General features: G+C 37.3%; 1 protein-coding gene across 1 annotated transcript; it reads left to right on the forward strand.

Annotated features, from left to right (window-relative positions):
- The first annotated feature begins 6,919 nt into the window (after positions 1-6,919).
- Positions 6,920-8,848, forward strand: LOC133099907 (zinc finger protein 343-like). The gene is given in 1 exon segment (XM_061203750.1): positions 6,920-8,848. A coding segment is annotated over 1 exon segment (1,929 nt).
- The last annotated feature ends 11,237 nt before the right edge of the window (positions 8,849-20,085 follow it).

Raw genomic sequence — 20,085 nt, forward strand, 5'->3', positions numbered from 1 at the left:
TAATAAATAAAAATATTAAAAGAAATTGGTGACAGGATGTGTGAATGGACATATTAAATGATATTTAAAAGAAGCACAGGATAGCCTAGTTGTTTCCATTTTATGTCTGTTTTATGATTGCAGCTGCCATATATCACCTAATGTTTAATCATGTTTGAGTACAAGTTACATATGCACATATCTTGAAATTTTTTCTTCTTTTTATTTAGTTCAATAAAACTAGTCAACTTATTGAAATGAAACTAACTTTAGGTTTTATTATATTCTTGTTCAGTTTAAGGACAACAGTCTTTATATCGTCTCTCTTTGCTTCAAAACTTCTCAATAAGACGGAAGTAAGACAGCTGTGCGTCTGTTGCCTACAATATTGGGAAGATTTATTTTCCTTACCCATTAACTGTCATATCAGATAAATAGGCTGAGAGCTTATCCATGATAAATGTACTCTGTTTAATGCAATGAGACAGTCTCTTAATTTGAGCACCTAGCATAGTGTCAGTAAAATCCCCTCTGCTGATTTAATTAGCAAGAGCTCAATGTTAATTAATTTGCATTTAAACATGGGAGTCTCACAGATGAAAAATATATATAATCCACTTGCAAAATGAAAAAAAGTCCAGTAATAAAACAGTTTGCATGGTTTTTAAGAGTGTGTAAATGTGTTAAACAGTTAATGAATTATTCAACACATTCTTGGAAGATATACAGATTTTAATAAGCCTCTCAAATTTGACTTTCATACCATCTTACATGATTTTATCCCAAGTTGTTTTTATTGAATAGTGTTCATTAGAAAGAAGTATTCATCAGTTTTCCATATTTTGCAAATGAAGAAACTTACAATATTTATTTGTCAGGAATTCTTAGTGTAGTTTTTGTTCTAGAAGTCCTTCTAGTGATAAAGATTTTTTAAACTAATTCATTTTACTGCCCTATATAAGGTAAGCAAAACATAAGTGGAAATCTCCTCATTTTGGCTGTGCTTTTATCCAGAAGCTACTTGTCAAACAATTACATAGAGCCCAATTTCAAATATGTGTCAACACTCTAAGCTATTTTAGTATGCCTCACTTTTGAGCTCCTGGCTTAGACAAAGCTCAGTAAGAAAGAATGCTGGGTGTACAAAACTTTACTTTATCAAATTTTTTTTCAGAATGACAGAAAGCATCTCTTATTCTTTATACTGGCAAAGTGATATTGGGATGTATTTGGACGGTTCTAGCCATTCAATGCCAGGAAGAAAGGTTTTTGTTCTGCTTTTGTTTTTAATTTTGCTTGAAAAAAATTAAAGAAGGACAACCTCAAAATAAGTGGTTTAAGTATGTAAAGAGCTGTCACATCTCAGAGGATAGAGATGTACTCTCACATCAAAGTATCTGGAAAGCAATGCACCAAGGAGTTTGCAATGGATGTCTCCAGGTAGGAAGAACTTGGGGTGTCTCCTTGCTTTTTCTTTTTGTGTATCTACATTTTCTGCAATATACATGTTTTGTCTTTTGGAACAATATAGGTTTTCAAAAAGGCATAATCAGAGAATTCTAGAGCTAAAGGGTTGAGGAAGAATAAGTGAGTGTCTAAGAGGTACTATTTCAGAGCACAAGATCTCAGTATATTTTACCCTCAAATCCTCCTTGGTGATTATATCTCTGTGTTGGTTGCCATTTCTAAGTCGACTATTAAAAGGTCAACTGGTAGTGAATATATGTCAATGCTACTCTCTCACTTCGTCCCAGCTTACCCTTCCCCCTCCCTGTGTCCTCAAGTCCATTCTCTATGTCTGCGTCTTTATTCCTGTCCTGCCCCTAGGTTCATCAGAACCATTTTTTTTTTTTTTTTTACATTCCATATATATGTGTTAGCCCATATTCTACCAAATGTAAAATAGATAGCTAGTGGGAAGCAGCTGCATAGCACAGGGAGATCAGCTCAGTGCTTTGTGACCACCTAGAGGGGTGGGCTAGGGAGAGTGGGAGGGAGACATAAGAGGGAGGGGATATAGGGATACATATATACATATAGCTGATTCACTTTGTTATACAGCAGAAACTAACACAACATTCTAAAGTGATTATACTCCAATAAAGATGTTAAAAAATGTAAAAGGTCAACTGGAACCAGTTAATGTCATAGTCTATCCTGGTGTAGAACATGGACCTGTGGGGAATCAGTACTAAAAACTAGGAGCAGGAATTCAGAGACATCTTCAAGAAAGAAGATACATCTGGGAGGGTGAAGATGGTTTAAGATGGGAAATAAGCAAATGACAAACTTTGTCCACTTAGTTTGGCTGAATTCAAAAGAGTTTCAAGGAAAGTCAATCCAGTGTACTTAACACTAGCCCAATGCTGTAATACTCCAATTTATTTTATTTTAATTTTGGAATTCAGTTTCTTACAGTAGTTTAAGGTCCCTATTAGGAACACTAACTCACTTTGTATAATGAAAGAATTTATTGTATAAGGGCTATATGAAGCAATGTTATGAAGTTATGAGGTAGCAGGTAACAGATTGATAGTCTATGGGTTCAGTGTTTTGGTTCTGACTCTACTACTATAGTAAGGTATACAGTATAAATTTTCTTAAATGTCATTATCTATTATTTATCAGTAAATTTACAAGATGGAAATATAAAGACCATCTATTTCTTTTAATCATGAGGAAGTGGAAAAGGAATATTTGAAGCTAGCCCAAATTCTTCCCGTAGATTTATGGTTGACAGGTAGTGAGGATGTGAGAACAGTTGAGAAGGCTGACCACATACGGCCATTTCTCTGATTTGATCAAGGGGGCCTAGGACAATAATGGCATGAAGAGCACTGAGTGTGCTTTCATAGAATCCTCTGTGGCCAGCTCTAGGCCATCTTCCATCCTTGGTTACTGGCCTTATTCTACAATTGGCAGAATAACATGTAAGCAAACCTCCTTAAAAGATACTCACTGTATCTAGATTATATGTTCCTACAGATACAAGATATTACTATGTCAATTCAAAATTAAAGCAAACACATAATCAATCAAACAAGCTGAAATTTCTTAGCTGTTAAGAAATGGTTTACTCTGTCCCCTTATTCTCTGCTCTGCATGGGCTCAGTTTCTTCTTATATAGTGGTTTGGACCCGTATTAGAGGGTTTATGTTGAGAGAGATAGTACATCATTTGATGAAGGTCCAGACACTGGAACCAGATTGCTTTGTTTGAATCTTTAGCCCTGTCTTTTACTCTAAGACTGGAAAGTAACTTAACCTCGTCATGTTTCAGTTCCTCATCCCTCGGATGGAGAAAATAATAGTATTTACTCTATGTATATATGTGTATATATATAATATATGTATATTTTTATAGAAAATTTAGGATGGCAGATTTCACATGGAAGGTACTGTGTGTTAGTGTTGCAAGGATCTTTGTCCAGGATCCCTATGGTTCATTCTTAAATATTAATAAACTTTATTCCTTTGCAGATATTCTGTTATGAGAACGTGAACACTAGTTTCATTCTGTATTTTTACTTTGTTTCATTTTTATTCATTTCAATTTGACCTAGCTTCCACCTCTTCCCATACCCTCATCTCTCACCAGCCCCACCAGTGATCACTCTGGTCCCCTAGCTGAAATTCTGGTGCAACATCCATATGTCCTCCAGTACCTGAAATATATGTAAGCTGCTCTTCATATTTAATCCTTAAGTCTTGTGCCAAAATTGACATTCATTTATTATTGTTCACCTGCAAAGAAAACCACTAGTCTCTACCCATTTGTAATGATACATCTGATATGTTGCTCTCTAGGTGGTTAAAGGTGAATAAATATCTTAATTTCTCTTGATCAAGCAGAGAGTCCTCAGTAACCTAAGAGCTGTTGCAGCAGCAGCTTTTCCACAGTTGTTTAGGTCTCATAATTGAAGTTACTAAACTCAAACTACCTCCATATTAGGAAATAAATTGTGCTCCAATATTTTGAGCTCCTTGATAAATGGGCAGTGGTAATAGAAGAGTCCTTATTAGCACTTAGCCCATTGACAGACCGTATTTGGTACTTAATAAATATTTCAGTACCAGAACTGTAGAATACAAAACACACTGATTTGAAAGGGAGCTGGATGAAGTGGTTCAAATACTGCTTATTTTGATGCTCCTCTTTGTTTTATAGGCACAGTTATAGGTCTGGAAAACAAAAGTTATAATAGCTGGTCTTTTCCTTTGTGGAATTCACTGCTTAGATTCATTAAAGTTTCTAAAACTCACTCACAACACAGAAACACAGCACTATCACAAAACATCCTGACAAGGGTATGAAGCTTGTTGCACTCTGTGAACATGGGAAGAAAATGTCACTATTTCATTATTTACCTCCCATGATACCAACCAAGGTCAAAGATCAGTCTTTTATGAATGCTCTACTATACACTTTTCTCCATAAATCCTGAGTTCCTCCGATTACTTCTTATCAAATAAATGCTTCAATTATCATCAAAATCTTCAAGGAGCTATGAATGCAATAAAGCATTTCCTTTTGGACAAATTATTTTATTTTTGGATAAAAGGAATTCCAGATCTTGCAGGGCTTTGAAAAAATCATAAGGTTTATTGAAATTAGACCAGATTTTTCTGATGCATGTTTTCAAGGCAATTGAAGATATTCCTGGAAAAAAGCATTTCTGAATCAAATAATTTCAGAAACACTACATGCCATGCCCCTACCTTGGAGCTTGAGAGTGAACTTAGACATAAAGCATCTGAGAAGAGTTTTAATAAAGAAACGTGTGTAAGATGAATTAGCCAAATGATTCTCAAGCTTACTGGAGCACAGAACTCCCTTTATTCCTTTCCTCTTGTTTGCAGCTTGAGTACCACTGATAATTTTGAGAATCATCTTGCTGAACTTATATTAATTCTATGAAACTCAAATGCTGAGAAGATACATTTTACTTTTTCATAATAACCATAGAGGATTCTAGGGTGAACGTTTAGATTCTAAAATGATCTCTAGTATTTAGTACTAGGAATGTTTACTGGCTTGGCTCCTACATAAAATATAAAGAAAAATTTTTTTTATTATTTTCAATATTTAATTATGCCCCTCTGTGTGAAGAGTGTTGTCACTGTGTAGTCTGAGTGCTAAAACATCACAAGGGGGGTGTAACCATGAGTAAAGAAGTGAAAAACAGGAAAAGAACATAAAAAGACTTTTTTTTCTTCAGATCATCTATTCACTTGACTTTCATACCTTGAAAGACAGTAGGAGCACCACAGTGAATACTATCTTTGAAAAAACAAAAACTGTTTCAAACAATCTGTACATCCAGTGAAACTGTGTTTGACCGGGTCTGTCCAAATGCTATCAGCTAGGATCCAAGACTGAGGCTTACTTGTGAGTCGATAGCCAGTGTCACGTCCAGATTAATTTTTATTGTTGTGAGCTTCTTGAGTCATCATTTTAAGTCTCACTGCATCACTTAAACCAATAGAGACAACTTCTCTAACTTACTTTAAAAATTTATCTTATTTCTACAATTCATAATATGTTGTATTCATCACCCTCTTTTCTATTCAAATGGTAAATATCCTGTTCCTTTCAAATTGAGAAACAACAAACAAACTTCTGGCCTTCTGTGTTCCTAGTCTCTGCTGGAAAGGACTTCTCAAGGCTCATTCAGAAAGCCTTTTTGGATAACATAGTCAATGATCAAATGAAAATACGAGGAGGAAAAGTTGCTACGGTGACTCCTGTTCTTTTGATTGTCACATGGACCTATCTCAGCCCGTTTTTCTCCTGCTCACAAAAGGAAGGTAAAACTTTGACATTGCATTCTAAAATAATATTGCTAAAGTTAAATATTAGATGGTGCTAAAGACTTAAGAATACATTTTAATGGCTGAAGACAAAAACTAGCCATTTGTGATAGTCATGGTAAAGAGAAGAAAAAAGAATTGGTAGCACAAAAGATTCAAAATGCAACTTCTTTTATTTATGAACAATTCTAAACTTTCCCTTTATTTTTTTTTTCCACCAGGAATACTTCTGCTGCCAGTTAGACTATAAAAGAACAGAAAAAAGCTTTGTTCCAATGGTAACAAGTCAAACAGACAAAATAAAATAAAAATCATACTTTTCTACAAAGGTACAGCAGGGTGGTGGATTTAAGAAGCAAAATAAACTGAATTCCATAGAGAAACAAACCCTTCAGAGAGGAGGAGGGCAGCTGCCACCTCCATCTGGGGGTCATTGCTAAGTTTGGCTTCAGACTCCGATGCCAGGACTGAGGACAGGGCAGGCCAGTGGAATGGACTATAGGTTGGAAGAACTCCAACTCAGCTAAGCAATTATACCTCTCCACCCACCCCACTCTCGTGTTTAACTAAGAAACCTGGTAAAAAAAAAGCCTGCTAAGTAAAGAGAAGTCACCTAGTCTTGGGCATTCTCCAAATGATTGGATTCAAGGACTTTGTGAGATCAAAAGCAGTAATGATGCAAACCTATCTGAAACTTCAGCCAAGTCTTCCAGCTCAAATGCAGACAATCATATAAAGCTAGCAGAACAGAGCAGAGATCAGAACAGAGTCAAGAAATCGATTCATACTTGTATAACCCATTGGTTTCAAGAAAAGTGCCAATGCGATTCAAAAGGGAAAGAAAATCTTCTTGAAGAAATGTTGGAACAACTTGACATCTATATGGAAAAAAAAATGAACTGACCTCTATCATACACTAAACACAAAAAATGAAGTTGAGACAGAGCATACCCTTAATGGAAAAGTTAAAATTATATAACTTCTAAAAGAAAGATAGGTGATATAGCAGGCTGTCTCTAACTCGGCATCCCTTACCATTGTCACACTTGCCATGGGATAGACTTTGCAAGCGTGTCCCCAAGACTTTAGCCTCACCTTCCTCCAGGGAGAACATTCAGGGGACCAGAATAATGGGCTTGGGGCTCTTGAAAGCCAGGAGAGAAGAGACATTCGTGTCATTCCATGATGTGGCTGTGGACTTCACCCAGGAAGAGTGGCAGCTGTTAAGTCATGCTCAGAGGACCCTGTACAGGGAAGAGATGCTGCGAAACTACAGCAACCTAGTCTCCTTGGGAATTTCATTTTCCAAACCAACACTTGTCATTCTGCTAGAGTACGGAGAAGAGCCCTGGAAAGAGGAGAGAGGACATCAGCCCAGCCCCTGTTCAGCAGATCCAAAGCCAGAAATTCCAGCTTATTCCTCCTCCGTTCTGGTCTTCTGTGGTCAGCAATTACACCAGCACGTGCTGCATGATCGTCACCTTCCGATGTGTCCAGGCTTGTTTGCAGGAACCCCCCAAAGAGCAGATGTCTGCCCAGCAGATCAGAAGCAGCAGCTACAGCTATTCTCTTATGAAAGCTTCTGCGGTGACAGAGTGGAAGGTGAAGACAGAGAAGGTGGCTGCAAATCTTTGTTTGGGAGGACAAGGGAGAGAGTTACTTCAAGAACTTTCTCCAGCCCATCTGAAGAACAGCTATTAAGCTCAAGGGAAAGCAAGACAGTGATGGAAATAAGGTTCAGCTCATCTGGGAAGCCAAAACCTTTAGAAACAGGCAAAGCATTAAAGTGGGTAGAAATCTTGGGATTTGAGATAGTCATTTGTGGAAATTGTGGGCTCGGCTTTAACCAGAAATCGACTCTCTTTAGTTGTCAGAGGACTCTCTTAGGAGGAAAGCCTTATTTCTGCAGTGACTGTGGTCGAAGCTTTAGCTATAAATCAACTCTTATCACACACAAGAGATCACACACGGGGGAGAAGCCTTACCTCTGCAGAGAGTGTGGGCAAACCTTCAGCCAGAAGTCAAACCTAGTCACACACAAGATGGCACACTCTGGGGAAAAGCCCTTTGCATGTGAGGATTGTGGGCGAAGCTTTAGCCAGAAATCAATCCTCATCAGACACCTTCGAACACACTCAGGGGAGAAGCCCTTTGTGTGCGAGGAGTGTGGGCGAGGCTTCAGGGATAAGTCAAACCTTACCACACACCAGAGGACCCACTCGTGGGAGAAGCCTTATGTCTGCAGGGACTGTGGGAGGCTTTTTCGAGATAAATCCACTCTCAGCAAACACCAGAGGATTCATTCAGGGGCGAATCCTTATTTGTGCAATGAATGTGGCTGGAGCTTTAGTCAGAAGTCATATCTTGTTAACCACAAGAGGACACACTCAGGAGAGAAGACTTTTGTGTGTTGGGAGTGTGGGCGAGGCTTCAATGATAAGTCAAACCTTATCACACACCAGAGGACACACTCAGGAGAGAAGCCTTTTGTGTGTGGGGAATGAGGGCAAGGCTTGCGACAGAAGTCACAACTCATCAGTCATCAGAGGACACGCTCTGGGAAGAAGGCTTATGTTTGCACTGAGTGTGGACAAGGTTTTAGCCAGAAAGCAAATCTAGTCAGACACAAGCTGACCCACTCCAGGGAGAAGTCCTTTGAGTGCATTGAGTGTGGGCGAGGCTTTGGCCAGAAGGCAGCCCTCCTAAGACATCAGAGGGCACACTCACGGGAGAAGCCCTATGTATGCAGGGAGTGTGAGTGGGGCTTCACTGATAAGGCGACCCTCAGCGCTCATCAGAGGACACACTCGGGGGAGAAGGCTTATATTTGCAGTAAGTGTGGGGAAGGCTTTCGGCTGAAATCACTCCTCATTAGACACAGGAGGACTCACTCGTTGTGGAGAAGTTTCATGCCCAGGGAATGTAGACGAGGCTTTAGCAATAAATCACACCCCATCAAGCAAGAAAGGACAACTTCAGGGGAAATCTTATGTGGACAACGAATGGTCTTCAGAGATATGAACTTTCACCAGAAGATAGGAGAAGACCTACATGTATAAAGCAGTGGTTCTCGGCTAGAAGCAACTTTATCCCTTAGGTAACATTGGTGATGTTTAAAGATACTTTTAGGTAATCACAACTGGGAGACTGCTACTGGCATCTAGTGGGTAGAGGCCGAGGATGCTGCTAAGCATTTCACAGTTCAGAGGACGGCTCCCCACAACAAAGAACTATCCGACCCTAAAACACTTGGCCCCTCTAAGGCTAGCTCTGGCTCCAGGGCCACCCATTGGCTTGGCGGAAGGTTTCTTAGACTATGCTTCAGCTGAGAGCCTTCCCCCCAGCCTCCTTCCTTCCCCTTCTCCTCCATATCTAGATCTGAGGCCTCTCCTTGCCTTCTCTGCCTCCCTTTCCATTTTTTTCCTCAAATATGATTTTCCCAAAAGTCTCTTGAACATCTAATCCTATCTGCTTTCTCAGAAAACTCCAACTGAAACAATTACAAAGAAAAAATGGTAAATGGTAATTTTATAGTGAAGCAACTTGGCGTATATCACCTTAACAAAGTTAGCCACAGTCCTCCCACTAGGATTCATTGGAGGGGACACCATGTCATTTTTTTTTTTTTAATATTCCTGCCAAAGAATGTGTAACCTAAATATTGCCATAAGAATTAGACAAACAACACAACACTGTAAATCAACTGTATTTCAATAAAAAGATGTTTGTTTTTAAAAAATTTCCACACAAAAACGAAATAGACAAACAGAAATTTAAAAATATTCTATGAAACTACTGCCCTGCAAAAATATCAAGGCCAGGAAAGACAAAGAAAGGTTGATAAACTGCTTTATATTTTAGGCAACTACAGACACATGAACACTTAACACAATGCTTGGTGTATGATTGGATCGTGGACAGAAAAACATGTAGTTACAAAAGACTATGGATTAGAGAATAGTGTTTAATCAGTATTGGGTCAGTGATAAATTCTGGGTGGTCATGGAAGTCATGCCCTCAGTCTGGAAGTGCACAGGTGAGTTTTTAGAGGTAAAGGGGCCCAGTGACTCCAACATATTCACAAATTGCTCAGAAAAAAAATGGTCTCAAAGTGTTCATAGAAAACAAAATGTATATAAAATATAAATACATTTTCCAGGAGGAAGGGAGGAGAGAGAGCGAGCGATCAGAGAGAGAGAGAGAACAAATGGAACAAATATAAACCATTGGTTAAGTCCAATTAAAAAGTATACAATAATGCCTTCTACTTTTCTTACAATTTTCCTCTAAGTTTTTTATTATACCAAAATAAAAATATTAGCACAAAATAAAAAGGAAGGGAGGAAGGAAAGAAGGAAGGAAGAGTAAGGACGAAAGAAAGAAAGGAAGGAAGCTTTTGTGTTGTTAGGTTGGTTGGTAGTTGGAGTACTAATCACAGTTAAAATTGGACTTGCAACATAGCCCAGAATAACTCAACTCCTGCAGAAATTAGAAAGATTAGCTCATATCCTGACTGTCAGATAAAAGAAAGGGCTTGCACTCTCTTGAAATATCCATACAATAGTCTCTAACCATTCTTTTAAAATACACAGTGTTCTGAATATAATTAAAAATTAACAGATATAGAATAAAGTAGGAAAATGTAACCTTATTCAAAAGAAAATAATAGAAGTAAACCAAAAGATCACCCAGTTATTGGCAATGGCAGCAAGGGCTTTAAATCAATTATTATAACTAATTTAAAGAATTTGAGGGGGGGAAGGATATTTCAAAAGGAAAATCAGAACTCCAAGAAAAGAACCAAACATGAATACTAATATTAAAATATGCAACATCTGAATTTTTTTCTCCAAATCTGCCAATGCAGTAAAATTAACTGTCATTTTTCTTCCATTTCTTTCTGAAATAACTTTCATGGAGATTCAAATGAGTGATTTAAATGAACCCAGAAATAACATTAGAAGGGAGTTGTTGCTTTGAAAGTTACTCATCACCTCATTCTTTAGAACTGGGAAAACCAGTCACTAAACCCTGATCTAGTCAACAATATCATGAAGAGGCACTAAATTTAAAATTTTTTATTTTAATATTTTGGACTCTAAATAAAAATTATACTACTTAACTCTGCCACTTGCCTCCGAAGCAGATGTGCTTCTGTGATTCTTATTTAGAAATGTTTTTAGTTCCAAATTTTAAACAGGATATTTGCTTTGTCTTAAGGCAATTGCCTAAGTAGTTTTCTTTTTCATAAATAATTTTTCTTTTAAACTTACATCATCTTCTAGCTTGAGCAAGAATCTTCTGCCTCTCTTTTTCTGTCTCTCTTTTACTGTCTCTCTTTTCTCTGTATCTGTCTGTCTCTTTCTCTCTCTCTAATGTATTTAGACCAACCCTCTCTCCTAATTTAGTAAATATAACATCTTAGTTCTTGCAACTTCGATTTCAAATAAGCAATAAACCACTATAAATTTTCATGGTTCACCCATTCTCATTAATCAGTATTCCCATATTAAATTAGTTATGAAAACATTAAACTGGCTAGATGTGATCCACTTATTATTGGGATTAAAATGAGTGAAATTTCTAGGGAATTATTAGCATTTATTATAGAAATTGACCCTGCAATAGATATAATATGATCAAGATGTTTTGGGCAACTATGATTTATGTTCCTTTTCTAGCTTTCTTTGACATCAGAGAATGATCTGAATCAGTCTCAGTTTACTGTGTTAGTGTAAAACAAATAACATTTATTGGTTCGGGGTTATTGAAATTTATGTTTCCCCTTTTGGCAGTGTGAGCTTATTTGACTTTACTATATGACTTTATTTTTTGTATATCTCAACTAAAACTTTTTAGGCAAAGGATTTTACTTTTAATTTCACACACATACACCCCCCCCCCCACAAAATCTACAATTTCATATAAGATTCCTGTTAAGAATACTTTCCTTGGAAAAGTTTGGCACTAAATGAGCAGCAAATACTTAAGAACTTATAAGCTTTATATAATAATTCAACACGTGCAATCTTGGGTCATTCTACGATCTCTGCTCAAGTTCAAACACACACTGCCTTAGGAGTCTAACATTTGGAATTAAAATCAAAATGTGAGAGGAGTGAGCCATAGGTGGTGCTAATCTGGAGTTGTGTATGTGAGAAGTGGGTAGTAAGTTTGTTCACAATATCTGCTTGTCAAACTTTTCTCTCTGGAGTCTCCTCCGGCAAGAGTGGAAGGAATCTGGATAGAGGAATTTCTTTCTAGACGTTTGGCCCCCAGATAAACGTTTCAATGGATGCCTCATCTGTAAAATCTAGTTTAAGGGACAAGATCCTCTGTCAACTTCAAGATGCCAGCTATGATATACAATGGTAGGGAGGCCATAGGAAAATATTTAGAATAATTAAGGCAAGCTGCCTTTCTGGGCTGGGGGAGTATAAATTGATAGATTTGGATATTGATGGATTCAGTTACCTCCTACTTCTCTCACCTTCTTAAACCCAGATAACTTAATCATAATTGCTGTTTCTATGCAGTACCTTGGCAAATAAAGACAAATAAACTGCCATAGTAGTAGAAACAATCTTCAAAATACAGTGGGAAAATTCATAGGAATCATCTTGGTTCAAATTTTGGCTCTGTTTTTTAATTTGCTCCACGAGGTTGGACTTCATTGGCTCTCTCTAAAAGTTTAATTTCCTTATCTTCAGTGTTATTAAGATTAAATGATACTATATAAACTAGAATTATGGTAAGCAGTCATTTAAAAAATACTCTTTTTTATACTCCAATAAAGATGTTAAAAAAAAATTAAAAAAAAAATAAAAAATACTCTTTTCCCTTTGCTGTCTCCTATTAGTAGGTCCCCCTCATTTAAATAAACAAGAAACTTAATTGGTCCAGGGCAGCTGCAGCTTCAGGTCCTTTTATGACCTTGATCAAGTCATGTAACTTCTCAGAGTTTCTGTCTTGCCACCTGCAAAACCAAGATAATCATAGTTGACACCTGCTCACCATGCTGTGAAGATGAATGTGGTAACATCCACAAAGCAGGCTGCACTCTGGGAGAAGCCAAGTGCCACTTGCAATAAGAATAACAAGTATAACATTCAAAAATGTTTATTTCCCAGGTACTCTCTAAAGAGATTTGGGCATCTGTTGCCCAGGACACAATGGCCTTTAATTAAAAACAAATACCTGCCAGTTTTCATTTAAGTCCATTTTAGCAAATTGTTACTGTTTTGTAATATACCTGTTGAGTCCTTGTAGGTTAACAAAAAGCCGCTGGGAAAAAGCACTGTACCATGCCGGCAGGAAATGGAAAACCCCACCAGGGCACCTCTGTGCACAGTTACCATTCAGCCAGCGGCACTTCTCACTGCGATTTGATAAACCTTGCACTTAGCAAAGACTAAGCATTTTAAATGGGAGATTTTGCAGGAATTTCTGATTACACTCTGTCTGATAGCAGTATGTGCCAAATACACCTGGTGTCATCAATCTCTTAGTGTTACATTTAAACAGATCTATCATTGTCTTGTCTCCTACTAATATCTAGGGGACCTTTTCACATTGAATTTGAGGTTTTGATTTATTACCATACCTCTAGGAAAAGTACTGTCGACATTAGAATGTTTTTTAATGAAATTACTTATTTAAGAGATGAGCAAAACATTGTGTCCAAGTGCATGATATGTGCTTAATAAGGAAGCCAGCAGGTTTTATAATATGTCTTCAGTTTTAAAAATGCCTCAGCTATCATTTTCTAGGTATGGCTTTCTACGTATGACTTTTTAAATGATAACTGGAAGCGTTTCTCCTAGTCAGACTTGATTTGTGAACATGTTCTACTGAATGCTGAATGACTCAATGAAACTCATTTAAAGCACAGTCTCTATATTCAGGGGTAGAAAGCTGGAAGAAAACCTTTATCTGAATGTCATTCTCTGGATTGAAAGAGAAAGTGTAATATAAACAACCCTCTAAGTGTGTTTGTTGGTGGTCAAGTTATTACCTAGTGTGTAAAGAGGAAAACTATTATTTCTATTAAAAGTCAGGGCCAAATAATAATAGGAGTAGGAAAAGAGATAGAAAATTAGAGAGAGGAAAAAAAAAACCAGTTTTTCAGTAGAATTCTTTGTGCTTTTAAGAACAGAATCTACTGAAGATACGTATCAATGATGCGTAAAATTCAAACAATGCCTGTTCTTCAGTTTTCTGCAGATTCAAATGGACTTTTAACATTTTCTCTGTAAGATTTGAATGTTACTTTACAATAGAATGATTTACCAAAGACTCTGTTTTTCTTACATAAGAAAACAAATTAAGAGGATAAGAGAATAAAAGGGATCCTTACTTACAGGACTGAGCATGTTGAGAATGTTAAAGGCAAGCTCACACTCAGTAAATCTCAGAGGTGCAGTGGTGATGGTCTCCCAGTAGAACCCTCCCCTTCTGTCATGCCTCCTATCCATCCTCCACAGAACTGTTAGGCTACTAATCCTAAAGCATGTTGACTCCCAGCTGTTTTACAAATAAATGCATTCAAAGCCTTCCATAATCTCAACTGCAGTTGATCTTATGATTTTTCTGCTGCTCCATTGTACTTAGTTGACTTTCCAGTCTAAATGACCTACTAATTGAATCATCTTCAAGCTTCCTGACTTACATCCTTTTTCTCACATTTCCCATGGCATCGACAAAGTTTTGATTTTTTCTGTTTCCAAGTTTAACGTGTGTTATTTTTCTTTAATTATTATTCTGACTACTTCTGCCCCATAAGCCACAGTTAATTTTTCTCTCTTCAGAACTCTCATAGCAATGTATCTGATCTTTCATACAATGTTACATTATATCCTCTACTACACATTACACCATCTATGTAGATGCTTCCTACTCTCCACTAGGCCTGATATTTTGTTCCATATGTTATAAAAACTTCCTGAGGTCAGAAATCAATTTGTGGTTACGCCAGCTCAGGTACATCTACCTCCGAGAGCACATTACATTTAATGAAAGCTATATAATTCATTGAATAAATACAAAGGGGAATATTTTAATCCTAATTTCATCAATTCTTCTTTCATTTGGTGCAATTTTATATTTTATTTTGTTTGCATTTTTCTTCACTTAGTTTGTTGAAAACGACAAACTTGCTTTACAGCCCAGAAAGAGGAGATAAAAGAAAGTACAGAAGGCTAGAAAAGTAGGCTTCAGAGTCATCAGGATCCAGGTATTAGGTGATTAGGACCAAAAAGGCAATTTCATAGCAGGAACAACCCAGTTAATATACTGCTGCTCAGAAGAAATGGAAACCAAACAGTTTTCTACTGAATTGTCCAGTTCTGAGAAAGGGGCATCTAATTGGTCTAACTGGTCTGCTAGGCTTGTCTTGGGGAAGATGTAACTACTATTTACAGTGTGTGTCTGAAACACTTCCAGTAGTGAAGACATAGTTGCAGTAAAATAAATGAGAGGGCTATTAGGAAGGAAAAATAGATGCTGTCAAAGACAGGCACACATCCATTACTGAAGATTCATTACGTGGAGACATTAGATGAAGTGTGGGAGATGATTGTCGTTATTTTATTTTTTTAAATTTTTATTTATTTATTTATTTATTTATTTTTGGCTGTGTTGGGTCTTCGTTTCTGTGCAAGGGCTTTCTCCAGTTGCCGCGAGCAGGGGCCACTCTTCATCGCGGTGCGCGGGCCTCTCACCATGGCGGCCTCTCTTGTTGCGGAGCACAGGCTCCAGACGCGCAGGCTCAGTAGCTGTGCCTCACGGGCTTAGTTGCTCCGCGGCATGTGGGATCTTCCCAGACCGCAGCTCGAACCCGTGTTCCCTGCATTGGCAGGCAGACTCTTAACCACTGCGCCACCAGGGAAGCCCTGTCGTTATTTTTTATAATCTGTAATCAATGAAGGCGTTCTTTAAGTGTTTTATTATACTTCATTGTGATGCATTAGACTAAGACTGTGTTTACTGCACAAAGGGAATATCTTGCATAATTTTCCACATGATTGCGACAAAATACCCCTAGGTATGATATAACATCATTTACTTTTTCTATAATCAGATTGTAGGTCAGCATATATTCAGAGGTATCAAACTTTCTGACTCTATGTATAATATGCTGGATGGTGTGGCTTTGAAGATCTTTAAATACAGGCATATTTAAGGATGTAAATAGTAACTGACTCAAAAAGAGGATGAGATATGATGTGCCTCTAAAAGGAGTGATTTCTTCTGACAAAAAGCACATATCTAGTCAAAGCAGCAGACTACGTGAATTCTAGGACTGGCTGGGCTTCATGACAAGAAATCCTATGTTGCATGAAGCAAAATAACATATTTTTCTTGCAATATACACTTGGTTAGCACTCCCTACCACCTTCACTCCAGAAAACTGTTCAGACTGTAAGAAACAGTATTAACACATTTGTTGCCTGGCTAAAAAACTTTCACCAAGTACCTACTCCTTGTTTTGTAGGAACAAGAGTATCTGGCCAGATTCTGAGAATAAAATGAGCAAAACCAGAGTTGCTGCCTCCCAGCGGCAGTATTCGTAAGAGACAAGTAAATTGATGATTTCAGTGATTATAATAAGACCCGTTATTTCCAGTGATTTATGAGAACCCGGAAGAGGGCTCCCAAGAAGTAAAGGAGAAGCAGAGTGTGGCATCAATAACTTCTAGAGAAGATGATGCTTGAGTAACTTATTTAAGTACGTTTTGGGATATTTCAGATGAAGAAGGTATGCACGTATGTGGGCAGGGTTGGGAGGAAGTGAGGACAGATAGACACTAGACGTTGAAGTACACGTCTCTCCTTCGTTGATGGAAGGGAAAATAAATTCTGCCAATTTGTCCCTGAAAATGAGCTAAACGAGTTAGAGTCAAAGTTGTCTTTTTAAAGGTAACTCACCGGGTAGGGGTTGGGGGGTTACTATGCTATCTTCAGAAGAAGAGATTTGCCACAGTAAGGAAGCAATCTGGTCTGTGTCCATCTAAAATGAAACTTGATGGGATATGGGAAGGCTGCCGCTGTTGACAGCACAGTGGAATATTTCTGCCTCTAAAGAAACAATAACAAAGATAGACTTGTTGCCAATACAAAAAAGTCAGGAACAAATAAGAAGTTGGCATAGTAATGATAATGAAATCTTTGAGTCTGCACAAATGGCCAAATGATTGTTTTTTATTCATCCAAGCTAGATTGTTGTCTTTGAAAAAATTTTAATAGTTTATCTAGATAGATAGCTTATAGCCAAAGTTTCTTTGTTTTTATACTGTTTGGGTTCTCAACTAAGGTTTATCGGCCTCATTTAAGACAGAAATGTTTTTCAACCATCAACAAAGAAATGAGGATGGTGAGACAGTCACTCCTTTGTCTTTGAGGCAGTCAAGTGGAAAGAAAGGCACACAGAGTCACCAAAGGCCTGTGCTACAGTTGAACCAGGAAGAAATACCAAGGTTATAATTAACATCTGATGTCAATATCATCACCCCAGATCTGAATTTATCAGTGAATCCATGCCAGACCTTCAGTGCCAGATGGTCAGCTGACCTCTGTGATTGGCTATTTCCCTCTTAGATGATAGCACATTTCATCTTTAGGCCACTCTAATCATTAGGAAATCCTTCCATGTTTTGCTTGCAATTATCTGTTGAACGTACCATTTAATATTTTAATTGCTTAAGCTATTGCTTAATTGTTTTTCTGATTGCTTACCCTTCCAATGCCCATATATGGCAAACATAGTTCATAATTTTTTCCTACCTAGGCTAAACAACTCCCAGTCCCTTCAAATCTGCCGCATGTGACATCATATGTGTTCTCTTCACCCACCTCACTTAGAATATGCTACATTTCCTCTATATTTTTCTTAAAATGCAAGATCTTATGAGACTTCCCCTAGTCTGAAATATCTGTCAATGTCCCTTAGTATTTTAGAGACCCTATTAAATTTGGGAAGTAATAATGATACGAATGTTTCTTTTACTTGTATTGTCTTCATGCAATTGTCATCGCCAATAACCCAAATCTTTTCCCAATCACTTGCACACTCAGGTATAGGTTTCTGCTTGTAGATGTGGGAGAGGAGATTCAAATGTTAATGCACTGGACTTCTTTTTCTTGAGATTTTTAGGGTTCACATGTCATGAAATGTTTCCCTGATGTTTGAGTATTGCCATAAGATACCAGAAAACTCAGTCTGCAGAGAGATCCATGTATAAATCCTGTTCTATCACATCACAGCTCTGTGACCTTCAACTAACTATTAACTTCCCTAATTCTTAATGTTTATATCTACTAAATGAAGACCACTTTCAAAAAATTGTGTTAATATTAAATGAAAGGGTGTTTGGAAAATATGAAGAATAGGTAGTGCCTTGTTCATAGGAAATGCTCTATGAATGTTACAGTGCTGCAGGGAGGACATCTAATTCACATCTACTTTAAAAATAATGGCTTCTTTCCTAGACAGTAAGTGCTAGCAATAAGAACTTCAAAACTGAAATGTCTTGCCCAAGTTTATTCACCTACCTAAAATAAGAATAAAATGACAACCCTAATTCCCTGTATCGCATCTTGCTTTCTTTAAATGATACAGATCCATGTATAGGTATAACAGAATCACTTTGCTCTACACCTGAAACTAACACAACATTGTAAATCAACTATAGTCCAATATAAAATAAAAATTAAATAAATAAAGTTACAACCATCTATATGCCCAAAAAATAAAAACTAAAAATAAATGACATCAGTCACTATTACAGATTGTACCCTTGTTTCTGCTGATATAAATAAATGCAAATCAAGGAAAGTAGGTATTGAATTGAGGAACAAGTATATATCATAACAAATATTCTGTTGGATTCATTTCAAAATACCTCTGTGCAATAAAAATCTAAGGTACTACTATCTTAAAAATGCAAATAGTATTTTAAATATTAATACGGGTACAACACTAAACTTGAACTGTGTTTATTTCTAGAAAATCCCAGAGGTAGAGACAGCACCTGAAAGGTTATAAACAGTTTCCCTGTGTCTTAGCCAAATCTGTGAGTCCTTGATCATAAGAGTAATTCTGGGATGTGAGATACAGTTACATACAAACCCACATAAACATGTGTCTCTACCCTAGCAGAAAAAAAGATTTAGACACTGTGGGGCTTTATTTATTTAAATATTCCAGGATTGTGGTGATTATATTTTTAAAATGAACTTCATTATTTCATGGTTAAAGTTTGAGGAGGATAATTAGCCACAGCTCTTAAATTCTCCCCATGCTCTAAAGTTGAAATCGATAAAAATATGGAGGCAGGATGTAAATGCTTTATCTCACCTTTCGTTTATGAAATGCTCCTGTTCACTCAGCCTCACTGATTCTCTTTTCTCCAGCTGCCGTTTGGCTTCCCAGAGCCAAATGACAGCCTTCCAAACAGACACCTGGGAAATTCAGCCTGAGCCATTGTATAACTACAGAGAGTGAGTTTATCGTGTGCCATGTCTTGACACTGTGACCAGCTACTAAAGGACCATTGATTAGCCCTTAGTGTTTGGAGAGCTTGAACTCCACTGTAAAATCTGTCCTGTTGCTCTAAGTTCAGTAAGAGGCCATTAAGAATTTGATATACCAACAGCATCACTAAGGCACCTAACAGTCCATTTCCAGGAACTACAGGACATCTTAAAAGGCTGTTGGCATGGCTTTCTGTTGAAGACTCTAAACCTGACTAAATGGAATTGAAATAAAATATAAAATGGGGAAGCAACTAAAAGGTAATAAATGGCAGATAATAACATATACTTTCTACAAATATCTTGATATTTAGTGCCTTTCCTTGAGAAAGACTTTAGATGTAAGAGCTATTCTTATTTAAGGCCTATCTTCCCTATAGACTCAGATCTCCTTGTAAAACAAGTATGTTCATTTTGTTAGCCACTGTCCCAACACCTAGCACAATGCTTGGCACAGAGTGGGCACACAATAGACATTTGTTTAATGAAAGAATGTTGCTAGGCATCCTGTCTTGGATGGAGACATTTGTTTAGTGTAGCCAATAAAGATTATTCAAAGGTCACAGAATTCAATGATTCTTCTTAATGATTATTGAGTTGGTTACTATTACTTACGGGCTGGACCAGTCTTCTTGTATTCAGAGCTTTCAAGTGTTCAGAATTTTAGAGTATTTTGAAGAGGTACACCAGAAGACTTACTTCTGATAGTGGCATTGGGACTTGGACTAATGAATACTTTTTTATAATATTTTGTTACATTTCATGG

Source organism: Eubalaena glacialis, chromosome 10 (genome assembly GCF_028564815.1).
Source record: "Eubalaena glacialis isolate mEubGla1 chromosome 10, mEubGla1.1.hap2.+ XY, whole genome shotgun sequence".
Taxonomy (NCBI): Eukaryota; Metazoa; Chordata; class Mammalia; order Artiodactyla; family Balaenidae; genus Eubalaena; species Eubalaena glacialis.